Source organism: Mustela nigripes, chromosome 9 (assembly GCF_022355385.1).
Source record: "Mustela nigripes isolate SB6536 chromosome 9, MUSNIG.SB6536, whole genome shotgun sequence".
Lineage (NCBI taxonomy): Eukaryota > Metazoa > Chordata > Mammalia > Carnivora > Mustelidae > Mustela > Mustela nigripes.
Window position 1 is genome coordinate 32,951,783 of NC_081565.1, and position 20,528 is coordinate 32,972,310.

The following is a 20,528-nucleotide window of genomic DNA, read 5'->3' on the forward strand; positions in this document are numbered from 1 at the left end:
TTTAAAAAACATTTAGTTTTATTTCAGCCATATCAGGTTATCCATGAGCTGTGAAAAGCTATGCTACTTGATAGTAAACCCACCAGTTCTATATGCTACTTTGTAAGCTGGACCTCTAGTGTTTACATACCTTAAATCACTTATCTTTTGTGCCTTAAGGAAAAAAAAATACCAGAAAAGTTGTATCTGTCACATATATAATACATCCTATGGTCATTGTCACATAGTCGGGAATTTTCGCTTTGTAGGGGCCATTGAAGGTAACCAATGCTCTATTCTTCACCGTCCTCCTCCCTCCCCCCCCTAATAAGTGAAAGGATGCTACAAGAAAGCAAGCATTCAAACCATCAAAAAATAAGACAAGTTATTTTGAGATATTTTTAAAAAATCTTGACAAGGGAATAAAAGGACCCTTAGGCCTGTAGGGCACAGAACTGCTGGAACACAGCCAGGATATGCGGGTCTAACTCGGCAGTGAAGAGCAGGTTCTCCAGGGTCACCATGTATTGCTGGATTATTTGGTGATGCTGTGGACACAGAAAAGGGGAGGTTTAGGTCAGGAAAAAGACCACTTGAGCAGCCTGTTCCTGTTGTGGAACGAATGGGAAGGGGTAGGAGAAAAAAAGTGGTTATACTTGATAGGAAGGATGGGCTCCTAAAAAGCTCCAATGTTAAGAAAATGTAGAGGAAAAAAAAAAAAGGCAGGGAGGATGTTCAATAACTTAGAAACAAAGTAGCCAGAACTGGATTTGAATGTAAACATAATTTATGCTTCAGAGCAGCCTTCCAGACCGGGCACAGCTGGGTCCCTACTGATGAGGACAAGACAGCAGGACTCTTTAAAGGGAGCCCAAAGATTAAAAACAATCCAGGAGGATTAAAACTATGGTTGCTGAAACATGAGAAAAGATACTCTGCAGTATTTTCCTTTTACTGGTTAGACATTTAAAATTTTCTTTTACAAAAACATAAGAGATCACTGGCTAATTTCTCTACTAACTACTCTATAAAACAAGAAACCCAAACTTCATTTTATCTGTCAAAAATAAATAGCTCATCTGTCTCACTGAAAGTCTATGACTTGTTGAGGCTCTGTGGGGGGTGGGGGAGGTCAGAAAATGAATATCTCTTCTAACTTTGCCTGTAGGACTTGCACATACAGAGACTTCTACAGGCTTGGAGAACAGCAATTCCTAAATCGGAGAGCTGGAGGACCCATTCGAACCTAAATACTCTGAGCCATTGTAGGAACAAATGGACAGTAAAAGGGCCTTACAGGTACTACAAAACCTCCTGACAAATCTGACCGTTTTTTAAAATGGACAATTCTTGGGGCTGAGAACAGTGATGGTTATTATCTAACCAGAGTTTCCCACAAACCTGTAAGAAGATCTGCTGGAGCCTCTCTATACAGTTCTTGTACCATGGGGTTAATACGCTGGTCCCATCAGTCTCGCATCGTACTAAGTGCTCAGTCAAGATCATGATAAAACGCTGGAAAGGGGGTACAAAGTTAAAGCAGTGTTACAGGAAGAATTTTTCTACTTCAGAAAATAATCACATTTTTGACCAAGAGACCTCAAAGGCATTCCTGTTCCACTTGGTCTTCATGGTGTGTATCACCAACTTCCCTAAGTCAATATATGCTGTCAGTCTAGAAACACAGACCAGTGCTAACATGAGCGTATCCTTTTTTTCAGTACATGAACAGCTTTAATATCTAGATTACTATGCCCTTCTCAGCATCTGTTTTTAAGGACCTAATCAGAAATGTAGGTATAAAATGATCAACAATTGGGAATAACTGAATAGAGAGAGGTACTTAAAGCATCCTCGCACAGTCTGAGAAATGGTCCTGTAAGAACGCTAGGCGAATACCGCAGACTGGGGGGTACACACGGTTACCTTCAAGTAGTGAACTTTTACTTCCTTTGTAAATTTTTGTATTTTAAAGTTTTATAAGTGATTTTTACGATTAAAAAATTTTTGAAATCTAAAGAAATATTTAGATTTTTTTTTTAACCTATCAGTGTCCCAAGCCAAGATACCTGGAATATGACGAGGAAGAGGTTCTTCTGTTCACTCTGAGCAGACTCCACTTTTTCCTGCAATCTTTCTATTTGTTCCTCCAGAGCCCCATCTTTCCTATCACTGCTTCTGTCGTCATCGTCACTTCGCTGCAGGAGGCACAGGAACAAAAGGAAAATGCCATTTTGAATTCCAGTATGCTAAACCTCATAAAGGAAGGGCAAGGGTGTTCTTGTGTCTGGGGTCGAGGCCACTTGAAGGCTGGTATTCTAAGGTGAAAGTACTCCGCTCCCCTAAATGCACACACATACCCCAACAGTCCTGGGGCACTTAATCCAGGCCAGGGAAATTTGGGGGCAACTGTCTTGGATGACAGCAGGTAGGCATGTCTGCATTCCCAGCAGAAGTGAGTTATAGGACGACCCATTCAGGGAGGAAGTGTGTGTCACATTTTTCTTCCATTCAAAATGAAAACAGCTTTAATTAAGCTCTACGGAAAATGTAGATTCTTGTTACTCACCATCATTATGTTTACACATTTGCTGTGAACCCTGAACCACTGCTTAGGGAAGGACAGGGTTAGGTTCTTGGGAGCCTCATAGCTTGTATCTGTCACCTGATCGATATATAACCTTATGTGTGTTTGTTTGAAGATCTCTTAATATGTTTTACAAATAATTATCAACACAGTTCTTTATACTCAAACACTGCCTGAGAAGGACTGAACGTCTTCCGGACCCTGAGTAATGGGACCATAGGTCTCTCTGGCTTTCAGCCTCACAAGAATGTCTTACGAATCCACAAACTGAGCTGCTCTGCACAGCACTACAGCTGTTACCTGAACACTTGATGGAAGAGCCTCAGGGACAGATCAGTGGATTCCCTTTTTCTGGATATAAGATGAGGATGTTGATTTTGAACCCTGAGCTCATGGTGAACAGCACTGTTCCTGCCGGCCAAATGAAGCTCATCTGACCCATGTACTTTTACCATCAGACACACCAGCCTCCCTGCACTTAGCAACACTAGACAGCATTTCAGCCCTATGCTTCAGGGCCATTTTCAACAGTGAAGTCACCAAAAAAAGCTCAGATGTGGCACTAAATACACCCTGAAAAGGATACCTTTTTAAAATAGCACGAGACCTAAAACAAGAAGGTGGCGTACAGCCTTGTTCAATCTTATCTGAGAACAAGCTCACTGGACAACACGAATTTTTCACTGCTCTGCCTATGTCTGAATGACTGGAAAAGCACTAGGAGTATAGATTTTGAGGGCACAAATTTTAGCAAGTTTGCAAAAACAGAACCTGCAAATAATGATAGCATATTCTTTTAACTCTACCACTGCTCATTCAACAAAATTGATGGCCAGTGAAAAGACCAACTGTGCTTTCCAGTCCCATACATTGCTCTATGATCCTTTCAACCAGAACCCCAGAGAAACAGCTCGTCAGGCCTGCATTCAGTTTGAGAACCTGCTCATCCCTGCAATGATTTAGAAATGGCTCCGACTACATATAATAACTCAAAGCAGACTGTTCAAAATTCTGCTGGCAACGACAGGCTCAAGACATCCCTGTTAAGCTTTAACAACTCCCTTCCAGCTCACCCTGAAGAACTCAGAACATTCACAGGTGTTGTCTTTTTAATTTAGTGGTTAGATGACTTCCCCAGTGTCACAAAGCTAGTAGGTGGCTGAGCCAGAACCCAACTCCAGGGATCTTACGGACCAAGGTCCTTTGGTCCTTTGAGCAAGAAGGCAGGCATCACCAGCCCTGGAAAGCCTACTTCCTTCTAGATAACATGTTGTTGATAAGGCCCCATCTGTGATGGTCTTCTCCCTTTTTAGCAAAATTATCAAAGCCCCTGTTTTTATAGAATTCTGCTTTTGTCCCTAATGTAGTACCTGTTATGGGGTCTGCCTTATTATGTTGTACGCAACTGGGTAGATGCTGGTTTTTTCCTAACAGCACACTAAGGTTAGGATCGAAGTCTACTACCTGGTAGACCTTTCTGTAGGGAGAGAAATGTTACATCAGTCTGTCCTGCCCATCACAGTAGCCACTAGCCATACATGACTATTGAGCACTTGAAATGGTGTTGGGGTGACTGAAGAATTTTAAATTGCTCTTCATTTTAATTAACTTAGTTACATGTAGTTAGCAGTTACTGTGTTGGACATCACCAATCTAGAGAACAGTGTGACATGAAGGAAAGGCCCTGAGACTTGACAGGCCTGAATCAGATCCTAAGCTGTGTCATTTACAAACCATGCAAGCTTACTTAAGCAAGTTACTTAAGTTCTCTGAGCCTCAATTTGGACATGTATAAAATGGGGATGACACCATTTACCTTGCAGTATTTTAAGTTTGTCAATGTGCGTTTATATGTGATACATACATGTATGTATGTATGCATGGAGACTAGCACTTGAAACTGCTATATGTTCATGTAAGTCATTAAATTTGTTTCCACCCACTCTGGTAAATATGCTGCGACAACACTGGAAAATACTGTTAGTAAAAATACTAGGAATACTATTCTGTAAAATCGTGGAACGCAGCTCACTATTTCCACCCAAAATGGCGAACCATACTTAGGGATATGAGAAGGACTCTATAAACTGGGGAATGACGGCCCATCCCTCCCCACAGTACAGGGAAGAGGTACACAGTCTTCTCCCTGTCCCCTCTTGCACCAGAAACTCTTATTAGAGGAAATACAAGTGTCCTCTTTCCTTCTCTGCCTTCCCCTCTGGGAAGGCAAACAAGCTGATCCAGAAAAACAAGAGAAAGGCAAGGTTTGTGGCTTCCTTCCAGGTTCATCACAGTGTGGCAGCAGGGAGCAGCACACCCCCAGGTCCATCCTCTCCCTCTACTTCTACAACAGTCTGTGTAATCTGGCCTCAGAAAAAAAGAAGTTCCTATCAAGGTAATGAACTTTGAATATTTTTAAGAGTTTCTGGCATATTTTCTTTGACCATTTACGAATCGACATAAAGACTTACCCGTTTGTGTTGCCTTGCAAGTTTTTCTTTCGCCTCTTCCAGCTCTTTCTGGATTTTGAGAACGTGTTTGTTCATCTTACGAATCGTGGAGTGCAAGATTTCCCAAACAAATAATCTTAAAGTAACACAGTGTTTAGTTCATGTATGTTCAAGTACACTTAAAAGAAAATAAGATCTCTTAGCTCTTATAACCTACTCATGCTGGAGGTCTTCTTAATAGGCAGAATGGTCCTATTTCTCCAGCAATACTGAAAATTTTTTTTTTGTATTATAAATTGTGCAAACATCTGCATCTACCCATTAGACTCAGGTAAGCTTTTTGAAGGCAGTACTGGGTCCTTGTCATTTTTATTTCCATCCCCTACTAGAATGCATAAAAGGTATGTTGTATGTACTCAATGAAGTGAAATGACAAACTAGAAAAATATATTTTTTTATATTTATATATTTTAAATATATATTTTTTATTTTATATATTTATATAAGTATAAATATATATATATATATATTAAAAACAAAAATGTATTTTCTCTCTTCTAAATTTAAACATTATGTATTGGAGTTGTCTCAAAATGGAAACCTAATCTGAGGCTCATTTCACATGCTTTAAGCTACTTAACTATAGCATATATTCAGCCAATTCTCTAGAACATTTAAGAAACTTACTAGTTCACAATAGCTATCAACTGCTGGGCTTTCAAGAATGAGATGAATTTTATGTGTCCGGTTCTGTATCCGCAAACTGCTCAAGCATGGTCACTTTGTAGGTGCTTTAAAACGTTTGTTGTATAAATGGTTTATTTTTTGAAGCAATGTCTTAACTATATCTGTCTACGAACTAGTTCTTCCTAACCCCAAGATAAAGCACAGAAGAGGACTTCCCTCTAAACATTTTGACTTGGATGAGGACAGTTTCAGCGCAAGATAATAAATCAGCCAGTCATCAAACCCAGTCAAGAGCATTAGTGGACAGGGTGTAAGAGCAGAATACTTCAGCTCTGGAAGGGGTGGTAGGGAATGCTTTGCCGAGTTAGGAATCCTTGAGCTTAGGTTCAAGAAGTGCTGGAGCTTTTGAGCCTGTTACCCATTCAAGAATGCCCGTGTTTGAATTCTGACTCTGACTCTGCTTGGACAAACTACTTAAACACTCTGCAGCACTTTCCTGTTTTGTACAATATAGATACTGTAACCCCCTCTATAGGGTGGGGTGAGGATAATGGCTACCAAATAACCTGGGCAATCAATTTTATGAGAGTTTGCAAATACGAGAAATGTCATTGTCTTCATTTATGAATGCCAACCTGGCTGAAATGGTAACTTTAAATCAAACCCTTCCAACCTAACAATTAAGTTCATTTCAGACCAGTGTCCTCTGCAATACCAAATACAATGAAGAGGATAAAGGCTGTGTGGATTTTTTGATCTTTATAAGCACTATTCCTTTATTTCCTGTTTTGAGACAACTACTGTTCCAGTCCCAATCAGTTCGAAAGCCTATGAACTCACCTCATGAGTAAGAACCAAGCTTAATGAAAAGTCTCTTCCTGCAGGGCAAACGGGCCTAAAATGAATCTTCTGCATTAAATCTAGGTTTTTTGTGACTGAGGTGAGACACCCTCCCCTCCCCACGGGCACTCAGGTGCCCATCAGACTTCTCCTCAGTCCCTCTGTGATGTGTCCTTACTCCACCTGACTTTGGTTTCGCATAGCTCCTGGAATACATTCAGGTCCCCAGTTGCGCTGGAACCCTTCCCTATATCCCACTGTCTAGCTCAGACCCTGACACACAACCTGGTCTTCCCTCCCAAGTCTGGATCCTTTATCAGCAATTCTACTTGTCTGGCTGGGTCCTGATTCGATTTACATGTGTGTCCTTAAGAGACACTGCAAAACTGCCTGGCTGTGTATTCACACTGTCCAGGAATCTTTTGCCAAGCCCAGTCCTACCAGATCGGACCATCGGTACATTAATGATGTCTGAGCCAGAATTTGGAGTTCATGTATGAGACCAAATATAAGTTAATTCTTAAAGAATACAAACTTTGTAAAATAATCCACACTTACCTAGTAAAGTCTCGAGATAGTTCTGAAGAGAAGATCCAATTTGCCACTGCAGCACAGTCAACAATCTGTGTACGGATCATCTTATCTACTAGTACAGCAATCATCTACAATGAGAAAACAGCTACTAGGGTAAATCACACTTATATGGAATCCCACCCATGCTACAAAACCAAAATAGAAAGTCTGAAATTCATTTTCAGTGGTTATGGAACAGATCAGTTTGATCTTTGGGTCTTAAGCTTTATTCTGCTTTCTGCTTGGCTCCGGTACTTACTATAAGACAGCAAGAGAACTGTAATGCCAATAACAATGCAGCAAAAAGAAAAACTGTTAGTGGTAACACCTAAAATTTTTTGAAAATATTAGAGAATACCAAAATATATAAACTCAGCTGAATCCTTAAATTAAAAAATCTAAGGATGTTTTATTATAAAAAAAGTGTCAATATATTCAATTTATTTTAATGCCTCTTTAAAACTATAGTATGAAAACAGTAACTTGAGTTTTGAGAAATCCGGAGCTTGTTTGTAGAAATTGTGTAGACTTGACAGCTATTTCCTTACCCAAGTGGTAGACTCTTCTAAACAACAAGCATTCTTACTACATATTTAAAAAATGTGTTGAGATATTATAGTCCAAAACCAAATCATATACTTGCTCTTGAATTAATCAAATACCATGATTTCTACAGTCTTAAAAAAACAGACTCAAATTTCATGTTTTAAAACAACGGTATTAATTGCCTTATTTTTATACCTATATAATCAGAGCCTCAACATGTCTAATTAGAATTTTTACCTGTGGATGGTTCCTCCAGACTTCAAACATAACTCTCAGAACATGTAACTTTCCTTCATCACTCTCTGCTAGGGTTTTGAAGACTTCATGAAACCTTTTGACAGTGGGGGTAAAAAAAATACCACATAAAAACTTATTCATTAAGGATTTTAAGTTTTTCAAAGCTTTTTTGATGCTACTCAATTTACAGTGTAATACATAAATACAAAACTGAATGTTAACCATTAAGGAAATAAAGGGTATGATTAGGAATTTATGGTTTGTATGAAGTTTGCCACAAATCCTAGATTTTCGATACACCACTGTTAGCCTAGGACTATAGTTAACTGTGTATCTAAGACTAGGTGAGTGCTAATGAACCGTCTCCAAACTCAAGATGAAGTATCCTGCCTGCACTTTCTGTGGGAACCCTGCAATAGAGACTTGAAGTTGAGATGGCTGAGCAGCCCAGTTTCTCTGCTCAGCTGGAGAAGTATCTGTATGCTCTTCCTGCTTCTGCATTGTCTGAGGAGTTAGAAAGCTCTGTCTTCAGTACCAACCTTTGGGTCACTCCCCAAAATGTAGCTGGCTCGATTTCTGCTTACCTTCCTCTAGGAAGATGTTTAGACAGGGTGGGAGCTTCTTGACGATATATAGGATTGTCCTATGGACCCAGGTTTCTCACTAGTTTCTCTAAAAGTCTACCTGAAAATAGGTACCTGCCATGTATATAGCAAACTGTCCATACGGACTGACAGGAGCCAAACAGGATGTTAGTACTACAAACCAGAACCGCTGTATTGAAGTATGTGATGATACTATTAAGATCTTCATGTTCAACAATTTTAGCTAAAAATTACTATACCACTGGTATACACCAAGCAACATTCCGAACCCTCAAAATAGAGTACGTGTTCTTGTTGCACTTACTTTGCAAGAGCACTAAAGGAGTGGCTGAATGATTTGGCTGCCAAGTGTAGCAGAGTCTGTACAAAGACCTCGATTTTCAAAGGGTTAAAGCTGAATCCTTCATCTGAAAAATATTCCACAGTAAGAAAGCTAGAAAATTTAAGTATAGCAAGTCCTTGGTCCATCACCTAGAGTGCTAGATGGATGGCATGCTCACATTCAGGCATTAAGTCAGATACATCAGTCATTTCTCTGCATACTGATGAAACAATAAAAGATCACTGCTGATTTCAAATACTCAGAATATAAAACTAAGCATAATCTTAATTCTTAGTTTTTTGGGATTGTTTCCCTCATTCTTTTATATGATCCATTTCTTTTACAAATACAACATAAACTTTGTTCATATCTCTCTGTATGGTGGTAAAATAATATATTAATAAAAAATTCAGTAAACGCTTAACAGTTAAATCTAAGTCTTAAGATGTCTGACAATGTCTGAATTCACGACCATCATTTCAACATCTGCTTTCTAATTATATCTTCTATCATAATACAAATTTCTTACAAAAATCCAAACAAAATCCTAATAGTAAGTAACCCAAGGGCCATTCATGTTTTATTTTGATTAAATCATTTACTATGCATGGGTCCTTATGTAAATCTCTAACAAAAATTTTTCCCCGAAATGTCACCTAGTTGTCCTAGTAGGCTTTTTACCTGTTTTACTGATTTGTCTCTTCTGGTGCCAGTATCACATTATTCTAGCTACTGCAGTTTTCATGATATCTTTTAATAAATGATAAGGCAAGTCCCTCTCAAAATTTTTTGACTTGTTCATTTACTGATTCAGGTAAACTTACAAATCTTTTTGCCTATTTTGCCACTCTTGCCCAGAGAAAAACCTAGGCTTAGGGTTGGAATTACATGGTACATACTCAGTATGTGTTGAACATTCTTATTATAATTGTTTAAAAACTGGTGAAAAACTCAACTTTATAATTCACCAAGTCCTCCCATTCAGGAACCTCTCTAAAGTGAAAACGGGAAATGTTTAAAAATTTCTAAATGGTAACAGCATATTTTATGTTGTGTTTAGTTTCTAAACTGAACATCAGCTGTCATAGGGAAGTGAGGTCTCACTTTACATAATGGAGAAAGTAGCAGGGTTCTAGGAACTGCAGACACTGAGCAGGCCTTTGGTTAGGAGCAGCTGTTGAGAATTCAGAGGAGCTCACATTCTGCCTTCTCTCTATGCTGTGCGCTGGCCTGGGCACAGCGCCCCTGAAGAAGTACTCAGTCCTCTTACCGTCATCATCCTCCTGGTTAGGATTTGGCACATCTTTCAGAATGCTGAAGATTTCATCATTGGTTGCTTTACTTTTAAAGGCAACAGCTAAACAGAGGGCAACTGAGTGTCCAGGAAGAGAATCTAAGCACAGAATGGGGAAGAGGGTAGATCAAGTTTTAAGACTGTTCTTGTAAATAGTTAAATAACTAAGAAACTTCCATGACTGTCCTTTGACAGTTCTCAAATCCCTAGGCTTTTATTAAGCCAAACATCTGAGACTCGATGTATTCCTCTCATTTTGGTTAGTGCCCCTTCTTCCTCCTTTTCCCTAAGACAGTGACAAATAAGTTTGAGTCTGAAGAGGGGAAGGCCGTCAGTTTGATAGGTTTTTTGCTTTTGTCTTTTGCTGAGGCCATACACTTGCATCTGTATAAGCCAGATGCTCATAGGCTGTGACTCCATGTATTTAATACTATTAGTTATCTGTTGAGTCCTTAATTGTATAAAATTTGCACTAATATATACTGTATGGCATCACCAGGGCAACTGCAAATCTTAACATAAGGCTGACAAAGGGGTAACAAATAAAATGACAATCCTGACATAGAACAGGAGTTGCTAAGCATTTTGAATGAAGTCAGTTACAATAGGTTACATGTGCTGTGTAAGTTTTCTTTGGAAGTGGGAGAGAAAATAATGGAGAAACAGAAAATCCCATCACTAAAGAGTCTATATTGTATTGGAGAACCAAGGCAGTCACAAAAAAAGTAGCCAGAGCAACACAAAACTGGCTTGATAAAGGTTAGTATTCATTGGAGAGGAGCTTGGGACAGACCCTAGAGAGAGTACAGGAACTAAAGAGAGAAAGGGCTTTCCAGACTGAGGTTAATGGCACAAATAAAGGCAAAACCGAGAACCATGAGCCCAGAATAAATAAAAGAGGAAGTGGCCTGGCTGGAGCAGGAGTCCACTTGGGAAGAAGTGACAAATGGCACAGTAGAGACAACTGTTAGGAGGGCTTTAACTATTAGGCTTAGCTGCTTCTATGGGGAAAAAAGAAAGCTCAACATTCAACGGAAGTTTGAGCTCTTGCTATCAAAGACTACCTTATGGTTCTCTGGCCAGTATAAGGCAGAGCTCAGAACTCTGCACATGTGTGTGCTGCCGCATTAACTTTGCTCTGGCAGGAAAGCAAAGTGGGATGAGTCAAAGTGGCTTGGTTAGTAGGGATGGATGTGAGTTGGGGCTCTACCACTCAGAAGCCATTTCACTCTGGCTTCACCTCTCTGAACAGATTCTTCATTGTAAAATTGGTATAATAAACACACTAATTCTCAGAGCTGCCTCAAGGATTAAGTGGCATAGTGGCAAAGGAAATGTACTCAGCATTGGGACCAACGGAGTTCACTTTAAGGAAAACAGGTGTAGTGTGAGGTGGAGGTGGAGAACGAGGGGCGCAGGAGAAGGCAAAGGAGGGGAGTAAGTTTCAAGATGTAGGAACTGCTACACACCATGAAGTGGGAGGCTCACAGAGGAGCCATGTGCAGTGCCATCTGCGAAGACTCCGCACCCAACTCTCTACCAGCGATCACCAATGCACACCTTACCTTCCTTAAGCATAAGGCACAAAATGGCATATCACAGTATAGGCGCTCTGACTCACAGCGTAATCTCAGACATGAGGTAACCAAAAAGTAAGAAAACTGTATTTAAGAATTGACTTCTAGAGGCATGTTGCTGGTCAAAATACAGTCAATGTGCACCTATGTTCCCACACCTGAACGGGTACCACACGCTAATCAATTCAGATAATCTCTACCACCGTGACAGATACACTCATTTTAGTAAGTTCTGGCTCTACATTCAACTCGCTATACTTAGCACCATATTTAAGATAATCTCATGGATATAACATTATAAAAAATATTAAGGAAAAAAACTTACAAGCCAATAAGTAAACCATGAATCTTTAAAATGATGACAGGGCAAACAAATAGCAACTAGTATTTCAAACAGACAAAATATAAACCCAAGAAAAGAGAAAGTTCACTTTTTCTACCTTAAATAACTGATTTCAGAGAATATTGGTATCAGTACGTTTAAAAAAGACAACGGGATGAATTGTATTCTATTACTTACTGCTACTTTCATCTCCGTACTTGTAAATGCAGGTTGGGTTTGCAGGACATAGAGCTGAGAAGGTAGGAGGAACAATATCTAATATACGCTGATGATAAGACAACCTATAATACAAATAAGAGCCTCAGAAAATACTGTTCATCAGTTCCATTATTTGGTAACCTCCAATTTACCAAGAAAAGTCCCATCTCCAACACCCTGGACTCAGCTGACAGCCAAGAAGCCAAAGGGGAAAACAAGTCCTTTAAGCTTTTGTCTATGACAGCATACTGAAACTCAGGCCTTCTTCAAAACTTACTGGTTCACAATGAGGGGAAGCCTGGTGACCAAGGAAGTGGAGTGGTATTGGGGTAGGGTGGGGAGAGGGGAGTCTCCATGATGGAAACACTGATTCTACTGCAGCAAATAAATGTATTATCAAGGCTAATGGGAGCCAAGTTTTCTACTGCCTGAGAAGGTATTTAGAAATTATGGCAAAGGAAAGGCTAGAAAAAAATGAAGTAGAGTTGGAGGGATACACACACCTTAGTCAATATAAAAAGTTGTGTGTGTGTGTGTGTGTGCATAAATGTATATACTATCTTTGTCCATCCCAAGAACAATGAGCACAGTAAGTATCCAGATCTTGGTTCCTAAATACTATACTTCACTATTAAGAACTTGGGCTCCATGCGGGGTGCCTGGGTAGCTCAGTTGGTTGAGTGTCAGACTCTTGATTTTGCCTTAGGTCATGAGCTTAGGGTCCTGGGACTGAGCCCTATGTTGGGGTCGAGTCTGCTTGTCACGCTCCCTCTGCCCCTCCCCCTTGCTTGTGCGTGCTCACGCGTGCATGTGTGTGCTCTCTCTCAAATAAATAAAATCTTAAAAAAATCAAAAACAGAAACAAAAAACTTGGGCTCTGTGACTAGATGATTCCAGGGGAGGGGTAAGGAAACACAAGTTGAGCCTGGTACAGCTTATGCCAAATAAGGAAATGCTTAATGAATGGAGGGGGACGTTAAGAGGGGGAAAAAAAAAAGGACCCAGGAGGCACAAGAGACTCCGCAGTAAACAAATCAGGGGCAATTTAGGCATCAAAATTATTAATGACAGCAAGAGATTATATTATAACTCACTGAAGGAAACAGAAATCCGTTAGTCCCTATTGGATATATAAACACAGGACTAAATAAATAAATGGGTGAAAAAGGATACTGCCTTCTTACAGGAGAATACCAACTAATAAATGTTGGGAAAAAATGGAAAAAGAATCATTACTTGGCAGTCATCACAGTGGTGGCAGATAAAAGTAGCTGTCAGTAGACATCTGATACAGAACAGAATAGGAGTATGATCTCAGGATATCTCCCACAAAATATTAATCAATCACAAAGGGAATAATGGTGAATTTAAGGTGGAGAAGTGTGGCTGGCAGCCACTGACACGACCAGTGCCCAAGGTTAACATTTCCAGGGGTGGGCTCATGTGGCCCTCGAGGTGATGCATGAGGAACACTACCAACGATGCAAGTCCTGAGTCTGGTCAGGAACACACGTGAGGGCAACTCAAGAAAGAAAGGCCTAGATTCTTTTAAAACATGAAAGACAGGAAAGAGTAACTGGTCAAGTGAGGAACATGAAGGGAATGACAACTAATTGCTACTCATGTGCTCCTGATGGGATTCTGGCCCAGTAAAGGCAAAGACATTATGGTGATGGGTTGGCAAGGTTTTGTCTGTGGGCTGGGTGGCCGTATTCCTACACTACAGCCGGTTTCCTAATCTGGAGGACTGCATGCTGGCCATGTAGAAGTGTCTTTGTTTGGGGGAAAGATACAATGGATTCTTAAAGGGCAAAGGGCCATCACCTCTGCAGCTTGTCTTCAGAAGGTTCAGAAAAAGACCAACGTGATGGGTGTGTCCACACAGAGAAGGGAAAAAGAAGTGAACATGTGAACAAGTGTGAAGTGTTAACAACTAGGGAATCTAAATGAACAGGATACAATGTTCTTTGCACTATTTTGGCAACTTTCCTAAAATATGAAATTATTTCAAAGTACATTTGACAAAAAAATATTGGCCTAATTCACATACAATCCAGATGGCATTGCTACTTAATTTTCTTTAGCCTGAATCTTCACTAAAGACTGAAAGGGAAGAGAGGCAGTACTTGGATTCAAAAAATGATATTCCGGACATACATCACACATGCAAAGAAGAGACACTCCCCTCCTCTGTCATAGAAATTAGGAGAACTAAGTTAAGGAGAAAACACAAAGAACTTACCTCATACATTTTTCTAGAACTTCTCTTACAAACTTTGGTTTGGGACTTTCAGGATCTTGAGTAAGACAATCTGACCTAATGAGAAAATTAGTTTTATAAGCTCTTAAACATAATCTGCACTTACACCTAATGTGTACTTAGCCATAATGAATTTCCTTGTACCTACTAATTCTTTCATTACACACACACACACACACACACACACACACACACACACACACGTATAACAGAAATAATTATTTTAGACTGTGTAGGAGATTGCTTTTATGTTATAGCTTTAAATATTAAGTTTTATTATGACAGACTGCAGCGAAAGGAATGATAAAACATACCACCACTTACCAATCTTCCCAGCTCCAACGAAACTGGAAGTTACTTAGATGATGGGAAAACCAATTAATAAACCTATAGAGAGAAGTGGGCAGGGGGTGTGGGGGAGAAGGAAAAGGATGAATGGTTGCACTTTGTAACAGGAACTTATATAATCCTTCAGACAAATAAAACCCTACTTTATAGGGTTAAATGAAAAGCATATGCCCCTACCAAAGCTGTATCTTCTGCTGTCAATTAGCCTTTTCTCTATAAATCCTAAAATTCATCTTCTCCCCAAAATAACAGTCCCCTATTTCACTCCTTGTAATAGTACTATCCTTTTTAAGCAAATAACAGATATGAGTACCTGTTTTGTGCCAGGCACTATATATACACATGTGTGTATATGTGTATCTATCTATCTATATTGGAAATCTCACAATAACTTTCAAGTAATGTACTATTTCCCCCCATTTCACTGACAATGAAACAGACAAAAGAAAAAAGATGAAAGGAATTGCATATAAAACATTTTACAAGTGGCAGAACCAAAGTGTAGTTTCTCATCACATTATACCCTTTTTACCACAAACAAAATATACCCCTCTTTTCCCCTAAAAATATTGATCTAACTAGCTAGAAATCACCTTAGTATACTAGTATACTTAGGATACACAGTATAATGCTGTGAAATTTTAAGAGCCAAATATATATCTGCTGAATTTCAAATGGCATAAATGTGATATCTAACACAACTCCTAGTTTTATTAATTAGATTGGGAGAAAAAAATCAGAAGACGCTTTCTTAAAGCATGTCCCTTACAGATCTGTAATTGCAATCACTGAAATTACTCAGGATAATAGGTGTGACATACAACAGTGCTTACTGATAAGTTCAGATATGCAATCTGAACAATGGACATGAAAGATCATGGTGACTGGGAAATGTTCAGGACCTGTCCTGATCTGATCTGGGAAACTGACAGAGGTAAGAAAGAGCACCGGGGGTTAAAGGTGGTATCAGGCCTCCCCCAAAGGCAGTGAGGCATGTGATTACTACTCCTCTAACAGTCCAATATGGTCTTTTATATAAACTGAGTTTTCAAGGTCTAGTTATGCAGAAACTAATTATTTTAGAAGCAGATACTATCTACAAACAAAAATAATATATTTATACATAACAAATATACAGTATTAGATTCTGCTTCTGCATAGGTGATAGTTAATATAAAGCCCATTTAAAAAGCTTTCATGTCCAGTTACAAAGGAAAAAGTATAATTATACCAAAGCCCCAAACAAGTAAACAATGAATGAAATTAAAACCTCAGCATGGCCATCATTTCATACTGAAAGCTGTACTAGAAAGCATAATGTTACATTATGAGTTTTATTATTATACAGAAGATTATTTGGGGGAGGCAAGAAAGAAAAATCAACTTAGAACTTCTAAAAAGGCAAATGTTTTACTGACCAAAATTTTTTATACGTACAGGGAGTAGAAGCTGCTATCCATCAGTATAGGAAATAAGGCAGTTACTGTACCTGTCCACACATGTAGTGTTCATTGTGTCCAAACGCATGTATAACATTTCAGTTGCCTGTGCAAGCTGTGAATTTGAGGATAAGGAAAACTACTCTCCATCCTCTTTCAAAATAAGTTGTGATTAAAAAAACAAGATTTCTTAGAAGTCTGTATAATGACTAATAATGCTCAGCATCTTTTCATATAATTGATTTTTTAAAAAAACATCTATGAGTTACCAATGATGTATAATAAATCGGAACTGCATACACCCATAAAATAAGCACAGTGAATATTTCCATCACCTCTCCTCTAAACTCTCCCCATGCTCCTTTGTAGTCCTTTCTTCCCCTCCTCCCCTGTCACAGTCTGCAAGCAAATATTGGTCTGCTGTGACCGGGTCACTTTGCATTTTCTAGAATTCTGCATAAATAGAGTCATATAGTATAAATTCTTATTTGTTTGGCAACTTCTATTCAGCATACTTATTTTGCAATTCATTCAAATTGTTGCCTGCACCAAAAATTTGCTCCTTTTATTCCTAAGTAGTATTCTATAGTGTAGCTATGACAAATGTGTACATTCACTCATGTACTATGGATATTTGGGTTGTCCCATTTGGGGTTATTATAAAGTTTCTATGAACATTAATGCCCATTAATGTTTCTATGGACATTAATGTAGGGTAATGTGCTTTCATTTCCGTTAGGTAAATTCCTAAGAATGGAATGGCTTGATTGTGTTTAATGTATGTTTACACATATGTTTAACTTTTGAAGAAATGGCCAAACTTTCCATGAAGTGATTTAAACCCACAGTAAGAAATATTTAATAATCTTTTAAAACCAGGCCAAAGAGAGTAAGTTTAAAAGCAAAGGGAAGGATACAACTTGGGGGAGAGACCCGGGCTGAAGTTTGCACAGCTCGATGAGCAGCGTTGTGTACATCACATCAATGTGCGGGGGAGCTGGCAGCTGAAACAGCTCTGCAAAGATCACCTACAAAAGAATCATGAGTCAGAACTCAATTCAACCAGGACCTTTGTACTTCCATCAGAAAGACCTCAACATTCTAAACGTAAACTCTAACTCCATGGCATTCATAATGAAAAAATAATTACTTAAAAAATAATTACGAAATGAAAATTTCGTCTTTCTGTAACTCAATCAAATAAGAATATGCAAAAATTAATGCTTATTTGATACTGCCAAAGAATTATGCAATTAAATTCCAACTCTGGAAGTATCAGAGGTGATTCAGGCAGGTGGTCCATCAGGGTGTCATTCATAGAAGAGTAAAAACTCTCACTAGATTTTTGAGAACAGGAACTGAGGATATTCCAGGCTGCTACTTAAAAACTGGTACCTGGCCATCTCTTTGGCAGTCAAGATTTCTTTGCCAAGACTGTTGTTCAGAAACTTGTTTCTACCCTCCCTATATAATTCATGGACCACCTATCTAGAGTCTAAAGCCTGGTCTTCATTCTTTCTTCTCACTCACATCTCTCTGTAGTTCATTCTGATGAATTTTTACATGTTTTGCAGGTTTGAAAACATGACTTATATTTTGCATTTCAAGAGATGTGTCAGTGAGTCAGGTTCATAGTCTAAACATACCCTCAAGTTGTATAAAGACAGGACAAATGCAGTATTTCTAAGAAAGCACACAAATGCATTATGAATAAAAAGTCAATCTGAAATATATCATAACTATGCTCACTTTCATGAGTATTTTAACACAAGGGAATAATGCAATCAACAATCTGACTCACACATATGTCAAGTGAAAACACTGTTTTTTAGAACAGAAATCTCTACAAGGTGTTCAACTCTACTACTACTATCACCCTTCTTCTGCATGACTTAATATGGGGTCAAAAGCATAATTTCTTCTTCTTATTTCCAAAAACAATGGGCTTTTTTGATTTCTAGGAATAAATATTCATACTTATCCCTACCTTGTGATACAGAGAATATACTAGTAAAGAGTATGCTAGCAATAACAGGCCAGATAAACACAATTAAGGATAAGTTATTTGCTTAAAATAATATAATATTTTATTTATTTTTAAAAAATATTTTATTTATTTATTTTACAGAGAGAGAGAGAGAGGACACAAGCAGAGGGAGTGGCACAGGGAGAGGGAGAAGCAGGCTCCGTGCTGAACAGGAAACCTGATGTGGGGCTTGATCCCAGGACTCTGGGATCATGATGTGAGCCATAAGGCAGGTGCTTAACCGACTAAGCCACCCAGGCACCCCAATAATACAATATTTTAAAGTATTCAAGCCAATTATACATCTGATAAGTGGACACAATGTACTGACAGGACTGGAGGTAACTTACACTATCCATGAATGAAGACATACTATATAATTTATGGGCAACACAAAATTCCATTTGGTTCAACCACCTCTTTTCACTTTACTAACATGGCTAACAGAGCCCCAAAACTAACAGCAATTTCCTTGCTCCTGTGTTACTTTTCAGTACCTGACAAGTTGCAAGGAAAAAAAAAAGCCAAGAGTCCTTTACACTTTAAAATCAGCAGAAAGATTCTGAAATTTAGAAACATGCTCCATGTGGAATGCATACCTCAACTATATGGTAGTTCAAGGGGATCTTGTTCTTCCCTGGATAGCTCACCAGCTGTGCAGCGCTACAAAAAAATGTTAAGTGAGGTTTAATAAGTATAAAAAGATAAAAAATATATATATATAGATAGATAGATATCTCTATATATATGTATCTCAAACAGGCAACTCTAAAAGCAGCACATTTGGATTTAAGGAAGAGATATCTTTTCTGAAATGCTCTAGATTTCGTACTTCACTTAATTACAGTACATATTACTTTATCACAAGGAAACTCTTTAATGCAGCCCCAAATCCTTGAAAGATCAAAAAGAGTATATTCAAATCTACTAACTTTGAAAGTGTTAATAGGGTAGACCACTCCACAAATACTGAAAAATCTTTCACCTTTCCACCTTAAAATCTAAACCAAAACTTTCCAAGGCTCAAGGAAACACTAAAAATAAACTTTTCCAAAGCATGATATCTAAATGCTAGAAAGCTATTAATATTCTTTTATTCTCATAGCATTTATACCAAAACCAGTTGATTCCAGTTAGTCTGTCCATAGCAGATGTCAAATATCCACACACAAAAGCTATCGTGTGCATATTACTATAAAGCACCGCAGTGTCATGAAGTAGCCAGAGAGATACTGTTTGAGTGTGAAAGGCCGTGGAAAAGCAAAGACGTGTCTTTAGAGATTGGTCTTATTGAGCAAGACAGGGCATCAGAAGAGAGGAAGTTTTTCTTACACTCTTAACATATATTTTACCAAATCAAAATTGCTACTTTTTCTCCACTCAAAAAGTTACCATGAAATCTTACCAAGTTTTCCTTTCCTTCCAGTGGGACTTAATGATGCAGTGAAGATTCTCTTCTATAACAAATCTTTCAACTGAATGACTCCCTGGCATTACAGGACCCTGGAAAGAAAACCAAATGTATATACTACAAATCTAGAAAAAGATACTGCCTTTCATTTATCCAACAAATATTTGAGAGCTTATTATGATCAAGAAACTACTGGGTGTTAAAGATAAAAGTTCAGAAGTATGAAAACTCCTATCCCCATCATAGTCACTTCTATCGAATACAATTAGAATGGCAGTTGCAGCATTTCCGCTAGTGCTCCGGATACCATACCATCATCATCCATCTCAAACCAAAGAGTTCATATTATTAGCTCTATATGGTTTGATTTTTTTTAAACACGAGGTAGATTAACTTCTATAATAAATACGGAAAGAGGAAAAATTTTTATTTCAATTACTGTATAGACATAAAAAGTCATACATTGCATTGAAAGACAGCCATACTCAGGACACCTGGGGTAGCTCAGTCAGTTAAGCGCTTGTCTTTGGCTCAGGTCATGATTTCCAAGTTCTGGGATCGAGCCTTGCATCAGCTCCCTGCTCAGTGGGGAGCCTGCCTCTCCCTCTCCCTCTGCCCTTCCCCCTTTACTTGTGCTTTCTCTCTAATACATAAAATCTTTAAAAAAAAAAAAAAAAAAAAAGACAGCCATATTATATTGTTTAAGAAAATGGTTAAAAAACGTTACCTGCATGTTTATTATTCTTTTTTAAGGTATATGCATAACAAATAGGTTCAAAGAGTTTTATTTTTACTTATTATTTACT

The 20,528-nt window shown here is 38.4% G+C and overlaps 1 protein-coding gene across 1 annotated transcript in view; it reads right to left on the reverse strand.

The window, feature by feature from the left end:
• NCBP1 (nuclear cap binding protein subunit 1) overlaps positions 1 to 20,528 on the reverse strand; it is a 39,497-nt gene continuing 18,969 nt past the window's right edge. The window contains exons 9-23 of the mRNA XM_059411234.1: positions 19,717 to 19,814; positions 18,911 to 18,974; positions 17,203 to 17,313; positions 16,336 to 16,400; positions 14,823 to 14,885; positions 14,481 to 14,555; positions 12,218 to 12,321; positions 10,097 to 10,219; positions 8,809 to 8,911; positions 7,900 to 7,993; positions 7,102 to 7,205; positions 5,038 to 5,152; positions 2,049 to 2,177; positions 1,381 to 1,494; positions 1 to 527 (exon numbers count right to left, since the gene is read on the reverse strand). Coding sequence (XP_059267217.1) covers positions 414 to 527; positions 1,381 to 1,494; positions 2,049 to 2,177; positions 5,038 to 5,152; positions 7,102 to 7,205; positions 7,900 to 7,993; positions 8,809 to 8,911; positions 10,097 to 10,219; positions 12,218 to 12,321; positions 14,481 to 14,555; positions 14,823 to 14,885; positions 16,336 to 16,400; positions 17,203 to 17,313; positions 18,911 to 18,974; positions 19,717 to 19,814 — 1,476 coding nt within the window. The 3' untranslated portion in view covers positions 1 to 413. The remainder of the gene's footprint in view (positions 528 to 1,380; positions 1,495 to 2,048; positions 2,178 to 5,037; positions 5,153 to 7,101; positions 7,206 to 7,899; positions 7,994 to 8,808; positions 8,912 to 10,096; positions 10,220 to 12,217; positions 12,322 to 14,480; positions 14,556 to 14,822; positions 14,886 to 16,335; positions 16,401 to 17,202; positions 17,314 to 18,910; positions 18,975 to 19,716; positions 19,815 to 20,528) is intronic.